The sequence below is a fragment of the Pelecanus crispus genome, chromosome 12, assembly GCF_030463565.1.
Source record: "Pelecanus crispus isolate bPelCri1 chromosome 12, bPelCri1.pri, whole genome shotgun sequence".
NCBI lineage: Eukaryota > Metazoa > Chordata > Aves > Pelecaniformes > Pelecanidae > Pelecanus > Pelecanus crispus.
Window position 1 is genome coordinate 7,961,359 of NC_134654.1, and position 12,126 is coordinate 7,973,484.

General features: G+C 59.3%; 1 protein-coding gene across 1 annotated transcript; it reads right to left on the reverse strand.

The window, feature by feature from the left end:
* Window positions 1–2,680: 2,680 nt before the first annotated feature.
* Window positions 2,681–6,922, reverse strand: LOC142594712 (GAS2-like protein 2A). The gene is made up of 7 exons (XM_075720120.1): window positions 6,565–6,922; window positions 5,645–5,883; window positions 5,431–5,538; window positions 4,715–4,811; window positions 4,066–4,339; window positions 3,849–3,899; window positions 2,681–3,140 (listed from the first exon to the last, which is right to left on the reverse strand). Exons 1-7 carry the CDS (start codon window positions 6,920–6,922, stop codon window positions 2,681–2,683), a joined length of 1,587 nt encoding a protein of 528 aa, XP_075576235.1.
* Window positions 6,923–12,126: the final 5,204 nt, after the last annotated feature.

Genomic DNA, 12,126 nt, shown 5'->3' on the forward strand with positions numbered 1-12,126 from the left:
TTTCAGCTTGTTTTGACACCAGACCTGCAGATCACCTGCGTCTTGTCCTGCAGGGCGGGTGGCAAAGCACAGCCTGCATTAGCAAACGGTGTTGGGGTGGTGTGCTGGCGAGGGGTGAGCAAGAGGCCCAGGGGGTTGTGGTTCCTCCTTCTTGGCTGCCCCCTGTGAGACACGGGGAAACGCCATCCTCGCCCCCCGAGGCAGGATCTGAGGCTGGTCCATCTATCCAGCAAAACCATCTCAGTGATTTCTGGTGTAAGGAGGGGATGCAGGTATTCAGCGCTGCTCTGGGCAGTAAAGCAAAAGGATGCCAGCCCCATCTCTTCCCCCACAGCCAGGTTTCCAGCTGACAGAAGCACCGCTGTGCTCTTGGTAACACGTTCTGTTAAGAGTAGGTCCAGCTGAGCTCCGGCACGGTGCATTTCACCACGCCGTCCCCGCTGCCGGGGCCATGCACTGCCCTGCAGCCCCAATGTCGCGGGGCTGGGGGTCACCCTGCTCCTCCCTTCCCACCCCCAGCAGCTGCTTCGGGAACTGAACCCCATTCCCCTTGCTCCCCCCAAAAAAAAGGAAAAAAAAAAAAAAAGAGAAAAGGTGATGGGGGGACACGGGTCCATCTCAGGTGGCTGCGAGAGCCCCGGCCAGGGAAGAGCAGCGGCACTCATCTCCATCCCTCGCCTTCACGGCAAACCTACTGGGCTTCGCCACCAGCCCCCCTCGACTTCATCTCATCAGGATTTATTAACACGTATAAGTCCACGTTATCGGTCTCTGGTTAGCTTTATCCCTCCAAATTGTTTGAGAAGGAAACTCCTTGGTAAATGCTAATAATAAAGCATTTATAAAGTGCTCCGATGTATACATATCAACGACTAAGCCAATACATTGTTTGTTATAACCCTGTAGCCTGCAGTTTATAGCACAATTAGTTACAGGTTTTTATAGCATCTATTTAGTATTTTGGAAAAAAAGAAGTTATAAATATAATTGTTATATTCTATTGTACTTTATAGACGGAGAAAGTTGTATTAGTAATAATAACTCTCACTGCTTCAACAGCATTTCCCAGCTCCCAAGAAAAAAGAGGGCTACAAAGAGCTCCTTTCCCAAGAGCTCAGGAGGGGGTAGGTGGTGGTACCCGCTGGGTACAGGCAGGGAAACTGGGGTGGGGAGGTCCGGCGTGTGGCCAGGCTCCTGGGGACCAGAGCAGCCAGGAGCACAGCAGCAGCTACATCCGACCTGCGCCTTGCCCCTGCTCACACCCTGAGTAAAAGCGTTACCGCTCGCCCAACGCCACCCTGGTCCTGCTAAAAAGAACCTGCTCCTGAGCCTGGGAGAGGCTGAGGATGTCCCCACCGCTGTCCCCAGGGCAGTGCCGGGTTTCTGCCCCTGTGTGTGTGGTGCCGCAGGAGGTGATGCCTGGGTTCGGTCCAGCCCCGGCGAGGATGCTTCCCTCTCCTCCTCCTCCTCCTCCTGCCCTGGTGAGCATCCCAGTTGCCTGAACTTGGCTTTCCTTTGCCCCCCGACTTCTTGTTGGAGATTCCCGAGGTGTCTACACCTCCTGTAACACCCTGCACCCCCTTCTTTGAAATCGAATTAAAAATCAGGTCTGTCCCCCTTGTTCTCTGCCCGCCTTGCTGCTCTTTGCCCATGGTGCCAGATTGCTCGCTGCCCCACTGCCACTCTCGCAGCCCTTCTGCAGGAGGCGATGGTCCGGGGGGGGGGTGGGTGGGGAATTTGTTTCTCCCCTGCTAAAGGAGTATTTTTGCAAGCAGGTTTTGCATCCACAGGGCCCTGGTGCCCACCCTTGCTGCTCCTCTGCAGGGGTGTGGGTCTGGCTTCATACTCTCTTGGGAGATGGGGCTCTTCTGGTCCCCGGGGGGCTCTCGGAGGGACGTTTGCTGTGTACACAGACAGGCAGCACGAATTCCCTTCACCAGCCATGACCCCCCGGCAGGATTATCCTCTCTCCCTCCCCACCCACACAGAAAAGGTGCTGAAACAGAAGAACTTTGTTATATCTCTATTGCACAAACAACATTGCCGGGTCTGTGGCTGCAGGCTCGGGAGTGTGGCGGTGCCTGCAGTCAGCCTTGGTGACAGCCATCACCCTGACCACCACAGCCCAGCTGACCACCGACCCCCCCGGGTCTCCCACCTTCGCCCATAAGGAAGCCCCAGGGGCTCAGCGAGGGTCACCTCCTATGACCCCCTCCGACTTGAGCGACTCAAACACTCATTAAGGCTTTTGGCGCTGTAAGACATGGGGATCGTTAGTCCCATTGTACAGATGGGGAAGACTGAGGTATGAGATGGTTTGCACGCTTGGATGCCAGGTACAGGGTGTCCCTGCTTTAGGGGGACACTATAGGGGCCAGCTACACCCCTCTTCCCTGCAGAAAGTACCCCATTCTCTCAATTTGGGGCTGGATTTTTCCACCCAAACCAGTACAAGAGCACCTGTTTAGGAGGACAATTACCAGTCCAAAAAGAACCCCATGGGGAAGGAGTGGGTGCAGCTCCAAAGAGCAAGGCAGGGGACACCCCCCCCCAGGTTGCCTGGGAGCAAATCCATTGCGCTGCCCATGCCGACCTCAGGCACCGCAGCTCCGGATGCGGCATCGCTCCCACCTTCAGACGAGTGAGGGGTCCGTCCCTGCCGAAACTCAGGGTGGGGGGGTCAGACCCACGCCTCCTCATCGTCCTCGGTCAGCCAGGCGCCGCTGTCGGCCAGCGAGGGCTTGGCCCTGGGGCGGGTGCCACTGGGCTGGGGGTGCCGGGGGGGTCCCGGGGAGCGATGCTGGCCCCGGGGGGCTGGCGGGCGCTGCCCCAGTGGGGTGGGGATGCGTGAGGGGCGCTTGCCCGGCCTGTGGTCCCGCCGGGGACGCGCCTTGGGCCTCAGCTTCAGCTTGTAGATGGAGGGCACGCGCTCGGGTTTCTTCAGGCACCGTCTGGGCTTGGGGACATTGCTGGCCCTGGCTCCCCGTGGGGTCTGGCCCCCTGCTCCCAGCCCCTCCACCTCCCCACCATCTGGGAGGGCTGTGGGCTGCGGAGTGGCTCGTGGGGGTGTTTTGGGGACCCAGCTCCCCAGCCCCACAGGGCGCAGGGGCTGCCATCCATGGGAGAGCTCCTCCACCACCCTGCCATAGCCGGAGGGCTGCGTGTGCCCCCAGCACCCCCGGAGCCCCTTGCTCCCCCCACGGGGGCCACAGGCTCCCCCCGGTTTGTCTGCTGGCACCCCAGGTCCCTCGGCACCCCCAGCCCTTGGGCTCTGGGCTGGGTGGCACTGCTGGGTCCCCTGGGGACCCCCCCCAGCAGCACAGACCTTGCTCCCGTCTGCAAAATGGGCCAGGGGGGTGGGAGGCCGGCAGACAGCCGGGCCGGCGTTGGCAGGGGATTTAATGCTGCCGTCCTGTTTCGGAGGCTGGCTGGAGGAATTTCGGGGTGAGGGTGGTTGGCTCCGGCCAAGGGCTCCCCGGCTCCCTTCCCGTGGGCTTTTCCAGCTCTGTGAGTCTCTCTGGGCATCCTGGTGCGGGGAGGGGGCACAGATCTTGATGGGGCTGGGGGCACAGGGTGTCACTGTGGCGGGGACCCCCCCTTCCTGCGGCCTGACAGCTCCCGCAGATGATTTGCCTCCTTGTTGGGTGCTTTTTGGAGGTGCTGGTGTCAGCCGGGTGCTGGGTGCCATGGACCTGCCCCGTGCTGGTGCCGTGGGGGTTTTTCCTGGGGTGCTCCCACGCAGTGTCTTGGGGACCCCCACGCTGTCCTGCATGCCGGGGGCCGGCCGGGAAGGGGTGGGTGCCCGGCACGTCGCCCCGCGGCCAGGGGAGCTGGGTCGAGCAGGCGACCTGGACGGTGGCGGCTGCCTTCCCAAAGGGGCAGCCGGTGGCTCCCGCGTCCTGCAAGGAGAAAGAGCGGAGAGGGGCCGGGGAGCTGCTGCTTCCCTCCTCCATCCAGCCTGGTGCTGGGCACCTCTGGGAGGGAAGGAAAAGAATTCAGGGCTGTGAGAAAAATTGCTCTGAAACCAGGCGGTTTGGGGCACGAAGCATCCCTTGCACTGCTTACCTGCCCGAAGGGACCCTCCGGAGCTGCGCTGGCTCCCGGCGAGGGCTGGCACCCGGTGGGCGACCCGAGCCCTCCAGCGTGGGGGTGGCAGGGGTCCGGGGCCCAGGTGGGACACGAGACCCCCAGGCGACGGGGGGCAGGGGGCTCTGCGAGCGGCTGACCAGCAGTGCGGCCTGGGGCTGGCCGCGGGCAGCTGCCTTCGAGGCCGGGCGCAGGCAGATCTCGTGCTGCACTTGCTGCTGGGGGCTCCTGGTTTTCCAGGCTTGTTTGTGAGCTGCGGGGAAAACGGGGCGGGGGGGGCTCAGCACCCCTGTCCATTGCACCCACCCCCTGGTGCAGCCCACCCAGCCGTCACTCAGCATCCGGCCCCCCCGGGATGCTGGTGCAAACCTGCGCTCCCTGCAAAGGGGCTTTTGGGGTCCAGCTCCATCCAAAACTCTGCCGTGACCTCTAGTGGCCACCAAAGCCAAAGAGAGTCCCCAAACCCAAACATTCCCCAGCACAGCAAGGCGGCATCGCGGTAACGAGGCCTTCGGCTCCTGCAAATGGCCCCAGAAGCAGCAAGACCCAGGGTGGACACCCCCACCCTCCCCCACCCCCCACCCTACCATGGGGCAGAGCCACGGGGTTTGGGGACGCAGGGACTCACAGAGCGAGGTGCAGCGGCACGGGTCGTGCTTGTCCAGGTAGTGCTCCAGCGTGTCCCAGCCGCCCCCGACCCGCACCATGATGTGCTCCCGCAGGATCTGCATGGGATGCCGTGTGCCGTGAGGCCTGGAGAGGTGTGTGCAATGCAGCCGGGGGACCCCCCCTCTTTTTTGGGCAGCCTGGGGGTGGCATACTCAGCCAGGCTTCGTCCTCTGGCACTCAAGAGCCGTGGGCTTGCCCTCAGTACCGCCAGGTCTCCCAAAGGACAGCTTCATCCCCAGCTCAGCGCCACCGAGGCAGGGAGGGTCTCAGCTCCTGCTGCCATCCCAACAGGCACATTTCATCACCCCAAGGAGAGTGGGGAGCCTTTTGGAAAACCCCTCTCCACCATCATGTGCTGAGCCCTTTGGGAAGGCCAGGCTTAGGGATGGATCCAGGCAGGGACAGAGCATCCCAGTGCTCCCATTGCTGGGCAAGACCTAGCTCTGGCTTGCTGCATGGCAGCAGGTTTTGTCCTGGACATATGGATGCTTGCATCCATGCAAACATGTACCACAGAGCCGAGCGTCCCTGCTGCCCTGCTTTGGGCAGGGCAGTCAAACAGTCAAAACCCCACATTGGCCCCATCTGGGAGATGGGTTATGGAAGAGGCTTCATGGCATCAGAGCAGGATTGCTGGTGCCTGTGCCCCAAAAGCATGGGGTGAAGCAGACTCACCCGGACAAAGATGAGGGTGTCAGAGTCACCCACGCGGTATTTCCCTTCAGATATCTTGATCATGGGGAACTGGATGGGACAGGTACAGCGGCTCACCAGGTGTTGGACCTGTGGGCAGCAGGGATGGGTCCTCACCGGGGCTCCCGGGAAGGGTCCTGGGGTGGTCATCCCTATTCCCATCCCCATCCCCATCCCACTCTATGCCCCTCTGTACCATCTGGTCGAGGTTGTGGAGGTCCCGTGGTTTCCTGGGGGGCCGGGGCAGGGGGTTGTCTGCGGGCGGCAGGTCCAGCTCCTGGCGGAGCTCCTCCTCAATCTCCTCCTCCATCTGCACGAGGGTCGGGGCACGCATGCCGAAGCGGGCGGCATGGCGTGCCAGCTCCAGCAGGCACAGTACAAAGTTCTTCTCGTTCTTCCTCAGCACCAGGTCCTCCGTCTCGAACATCAGGACGTCTGGGGCAGAGCAGGGCTGGGCTGAGCCAGAGCAGGCGCATGGGGATGGGGACAAAGGGGATGGGGGGCACAGGTGGCGTCAAAACCCACCCAAAAGGATGCTATTCCCTGGAGCTATCCTGCTAGGAATATGATTGGGTCCAACAAGAGTTGGGATAAATTAATGGAGGAAGAGCCTTCCCCCAGGCATCTACATGCAAAGGCACTACGGCTGTTTCATGGCATCCCAAAGCCACAAAACCCAGTGGCTGGGTGTGCTGAGGACGTGTCACTCCGATCCCATGCCCTTCCCGGGCATGCACTGGTGCTGGGGACAGGGTGACAGACCCTTTGCTCACAGCCAGGACCGACCCTGATGTCCTTACAGCTGAGATCGTGCCGTGCATGGCAGGGCCACGCTGCAGCATACACCCTTTCCATTTCCACCCCCGCCCCCCGAGCAAATTTGCACCCAAGCAAACACACCTGCCACATGCCAGCACCCTGCAAAGCTGCTGCTGAGCCTGGAGGAGCTTGTGCAAGAAATCCCAGCTCAGGAATTTCTTGAGTTCACAGTGCTGCCTGATGCCAGGGTGGCACCGGCTTTGGGGGACACACGGGAAAGCACCCGAGGTGATGCCAGGAGCAGCTGGAGGGGAATTGCGCACAGGGACACGGGGTGGCTGGAGCCCAGCATCCTACCTTTAATATCCATCTCCTTCCTGCACCACTGGATGAAGTTGGAGATGTTGTCCCTGGCCTGGAAGGTGCCCGGCTGCGCCGTGAGGTTGCAGGCGACGCTGGCGGCGGGCAGGCGGAGGTGGTGGGCCGCGCCGGGGCAGGTGCGGGCGAACTCCCCGGCCACGTGGGTGATGTTGTTGGCGTGGGAGCAGAGCACAGCCCCCGTCTCCAGCACCTCCATGAAGGTGCCCACCTCGATGTCTAGGTCATACAGCTCCTTCAGCCACTCGGCCAAGTCCTCCTTCATGGCGTAGAGGTACTGCTCGCTGGACTGATAGGGGCGGATGCTCCGCACTGCAGCGCCCGGCGTCCCCCACATTTTGCCATAAGACTGGGAGGAGACCAAGTGAAAGGGGTGATGGGGACATGGGTGATGGGAACACAGGTGATGGGGACATGGGGACCTGCCCTGGGCTGTGTCCCCAGCCCACCTCCCCAGCAGCCACACTCACCCAGTGCCACTTGCTCTCTGCCACCCGGGATGGTGACGCCGTCCTCCCGGTGCCGGGAGCCCTTCTAGGGGAAAAGAAATCACTCTTCTGGGCAGTGGGTGTTTTGTTTCCTTCCCAAGTGCTGTTCCCTTCTCCTTGGTGACAAGGGACCGGCTGCAGACACTCCCTGTTAACCCTTCAGCACCTGCTCCTCTGCCACGAGCCCTGCTCCTTCTTCCCCAGCCACCCCAGGGGTGGATTTTCCACCAAGGTCCCCAGCTCTGGGGCAGAAGGGGTTAGAGAGCAGCTCTTCAGCATCCATTTGCTCACAATCCCAAAAGAGGGGGGATTTGCCCCCTCTCTGCCACCCCTGCACCCACCTCCACTGTAGGTGGAGTGACCTGGGGGCCCTAAAAGATGCGTCTTCAGGTCTTGGTACCCCTGAATTGATAGCACTGAGGCAACCACATTTTTGCACCCATTTTACAGGCTCAGACACTCTGCTGAGATGCCACCACATGCCATTGCAAGCCCAAACACGCCGTGGTGAGGAGCCCACCTGAGCAGGGGAGCCCCAGCATGGGTGACTCCGAGCACGGCTCCCTCCTCCCTGGGTGGGGTGCCCAGAGGGATGGAGAGAGGCTGACCTCAGTGCAGGTCTGGTGTGAGGACCTCTGAACACATCTCAGCGGGGGGATTGTCTGACCAGTCCCTCTGCATCCCTCCTGCCCTCCACACAACAACCCCGGGGGCACAGCGGCACCAGGAGCTGGAAAGCCAAACCCTGAGGCGAGAGTTTCCCAAAGCTGTATGGATCAGCGCAGAGATCCCTCAGAGAGAGCTGGGCCTGATGGTGGTCGTACTCTCAAACGCCTCAGCTCAGCCATCCCGTGGGGTTTCTGTGCAACCTGGAAACATCCCAATGGAGAGAGCCAGAGGAGGAGGAGGAGGCTGAGGGGCGAGAGCCAGAAGAGGAGGAGGAAGAGGCTGAAGAGCTGCAAGAGGTAGAGGGTAGCAAACAGAGACACCACTGCCGTCGCTTGGTCTATGCTTTCCACCAAGACGTGGAGCAAGGGGGTGGTCTGAGAGCTGAGCAGCCCCGAGGAGTCCCAGACCCCCACGCTCTGCCCCCCAGCTCCCCTCCACCAGCTCCTCCCACCCACAACCCTGGGGCAGCACTCTCAAGGAAATACCCCCATGCTGACTGCAAGCATCTTCACTCACTCTCATCATTTCATTTAATCTCCTGGTAAAAATGCCAGCGGTTGCTCATGTTTGGGTGTAAATCCCTACACTTGAACCCAGGCTCATCCCTTGATCCCACTGCAGGGAACAGACGGGTCTTGTCACCTCCAAAGGTTGGGGCCAGAGCAAGTTCCCACAAGGACCCCACTGCCCGGGAGCCCCCTTCACTCGAGGGCTCGTACTGCCCATTAGTGGGAGCCGGGAAGCCCTGCAACGTGCAATGTGTCAGGGCTCAGCCCAAGCTCCAAGGAAACGCAGCAGCTCCACCTGCAAATCACAGCACAAATCTATCAATCCTCTCGCCCAAACCTCTTCCTGAAAAAAAAAAAAAAAAAGCACGAGGGTATTTTTATTTGCATGCCCGCCTTTAGGGTTTCTTTGCACTATGCTCTCTTGCAAACTTTTTCCCAAATTGCCCGCAACAGCAAGGTCTTCGGCAAAAGCCGAGCTTCTCCAGGGATGGCGTGACTCCAGGAGCTGGGGCTTTAAGAAAATAACTACACGGGTGAGTGGGCACTGCTGGGAATGTCAGAGACTCCCTCCTTAACCCAGGGCTTGCAGAGCTGCCCCAGCACCCAGGTACTTCTGCAAAAAGCAAATCTACCAGGGACGTGCTTGCACCTCGGGACAGAAATGGAGCCTCTTGTGAGCTTAGGGGGCTTCTTGCTGTGTCAGGGGACCCCGTCCTCTCCCTGGAGCCAGCTGCTGATGCTCACTGCAGATCATGGCTAGATCAGCCTGTGTCATTTTGGGGGAGGAAGTGCAAGAATCCCAGCTATTCCCCCGGGCTGGGGAATGCATGGCAGGCTGGCCGGAGGAGTCTGTGCCTGGCATGCCCTGCCAGGGAGCCCAGCAGGAAAAAAGGACCCTTGTGACGCACGATTTTCAGCCGGGGCACCCAGTGGGGCCGATCGCATGGCTCAGGGTGCGGGTCCACCTCCTCCCAGCCCCCCCAAACTTGTGGGGTATGAGCGATGCAGCGCAGTCACCCTGTCTCTGACAGCAAGGCTGTGCTCAGCCCCAGCCCTGGCAGCACTGCTCATGACCCCCAAGGCATCCCAACTGCACACAGCCCCAGCAAACACGCTGTGGGAAGCAAGGGTGGAAAAGGAAAATCCAAAAATGGGAGAGGATTTGAGGTTGTCCCGTCCTCAGCTTCCAGTCCCATGGCAGAAGGGATGCCTAGCTCTCTCCTAAGTGGACACAAAAGGGGATAATGACCTGCTGCTTCTCTGCAGAGCTGCAGGTGTGGAGTACCCCTGGGGTACAGGTGGATCTATAAATCCTCCCATCTCCAAAAAGCAGTATATGGACCAGCCATCAGACTGCTCTTCTGACTATTCTCAGTGCCCAGAGCAGATGCCTTGACAGCAAGACGTTGTCCAGCGCCAGCCTTTCCCATCAATCTCCCCATCAAATCACCCCCATCAAACTCCCCATCAGATCACCCCCATCAAACTCCCCATCAAATCACCCCATCAATCTCCCCATCACGCTGCAGATCCCACAGCTGGTGGCAGCCGAGGGGGCTGGAGAGACACGGCTCCGGGCAGGAGACATGAGCAGGGACGGCGGCAGGACCATCTCTGCAAACACCGTGACACCGCCTGTGCCAGCCGGCAGGTCCTTCCCCCTGCGGGCACAATGCTGCCTGCTGAACGGGCAGCACAGGCAGGACAGCCTGGCATGTCGCAGCATGAAGCAAAGCAAACAGGAGCAGCAGGGAAGGTTTCAGGGTGCTCCCTGTCCTACGGGAGGTAAGGAGCCGCCTTCACACACCGTAATGGGCTGTGGCAAAGGTGGAGACCTGGAGGGCTCCCATCAGCATGAATTCATCCTCCACACTGGGAAAAAGAAACTATTAACACATTCCAAGGTGTGGAGAAATCCTCAGTAATTTGGGATGAAGCAGAAAAGAGAGTTTCCATGTTTTCTTCACTGTCAGCATCATGTGCTTCATACAGTGATTTTTCAGTGGGATCCACCCCCCCGTTCGATCCAGCAAGCACAAAAGCTGAGGCCAAATTCAGCAATATAGAAGCAATGCAGCAGTGGAGCAATATTGTCCAATCACAACACATGCATCTTAAATACAGCCCTTTCAGGAAACAGGAGATTGGCTTTAAAAAAAAAAACCACACGCAAAAGCGTGACATGAAAACAAGCAGAAATCCCAACACCGCATACACAGAGGTTTGTTTTAGTTGCCATCAGGTCTCCAAGCCCTTGGGGCTCTCTGCAAGCAACGTCGCTTTATTATCATACAATTCAAAATAAAAATGATGTGGCCCTGTCTCTTTAGCAACACTGAAAATCCCCTGAGATTTTAGACTGTGAGCTGATGAAGTCCCTGTGTCCATGTCTGTGCAGGAAGAGCTCATTCAAAAATATCACGGAAAATGGACAGAAGGGCTCATGTTGGCTCTCCATCCTGCCACATCTACATCTCAGAGGGCATCTGGCAGCATCGAAAGCCCTCAGGAAGTACCCATCCTGGCACCCTGCCTGGGGCAAGCCCGGCTCCTGCCTCCTCTGCAGGAAGGTCTAGGGTGGGTGAGGGCGAGCAGAGGATGCTGCGCTAAAGGAAAGAGTCCTCGAGGCTGCTGGCACCAGGAGAGCACCCTGGCACGGCACCCTGGCACGGCACCCTGGCACGGCACCCCGGCACGGCAGGACCAGCCGCAGCCCAATGCCAAAGCCACCAACCCAAGGCAGGGTACCCAGCGCTGGGGTCCAAGTCCTGGGATAACCATCAGCAAAGCAGCAGCCCGCCCATGTACAATGCCAGCATGGTGAAAATCCCCCAATCTCTCAAAATCAAAGGACATTTTAAGAAAGTTGAGTCCTGTCCTGGTCAGCACCAATGGCTGGCATTTGCTGCCACTGAATTCAAGCCTCGGGGACCCGATGCTCCCCCCCGGGCTGTGGGAGGTGATGGCCCTTTGCAGACGTGACCGGTGACTTGGTGCACAGCAGCCAGTGGCGTTTCCAGGTGGGGAGCCTGCTTTGGGAAAGGAATGAGGTGTATGCAGCCGAGCTGTCCTCGTGAGCCTGCATGCACAGACATGTCCGTCTGTCCTGCTCACCCCCTCCTTTTCCCCTCCTCCCACCAGTAATTTTTCAACCGAGTTCATCCAGGCATGTGGCAGAGGAGCACAGGACTCAAAAATACGTTGATCCTGTCTCTTGCAGAGACAGAGCAGAGGACAGATGCTTTCTCTGCACACAAGAAAGGCTGCCAGGTGAGCGCAACCCTTATTAGACACCAGAGAACGCACCCAGCCATCCCAAACCCATCAGAGAGCCAAGCTGCAATGCTCCTGCTGCCTGTGAGCTGCACAGCGACATGGTCAGCAGCTCAGCTGTACCTCCCCCCGCCCTTCACCCCAAAGAGGCTCCTACACCAAAATCCTCTGCTTTCTCCCCCAGAATCCCAGAGTGTTGGTGTCTCCAGCTGGTGGTGCCTCACCAGAGAGCTGGGATGTGAACACAGCCCAGCAAAGCGCCCGCAGGGAACGGGCTCCTGCTCCGGGTGCCGACCCTCCATCCCCGGGGCAAGGGAGGGGAGGAGGCAGGGGAGGGGGCTCTGCACACGCAGCGGAGGCAAAGCTCAACATGGACCCGTATTTTTGTCCAAATGTCTCTTTTTTCTTTTTGTTTTAACCAGAAAACATCCTAAAACCACCCAAGCCCCAAATCAAGCAACGGTGAGGCACTTCACTGCCAGATCACAGGAAAATGTCAGCTCAAGTATCAACAAACCCCAGTCCTGGTTTGAAAGAAATGTGTAATGATAGTCTGAAAGTTTGCAGAAAAGGGTATGTTTGCAGTCTCCATGGCTTATACC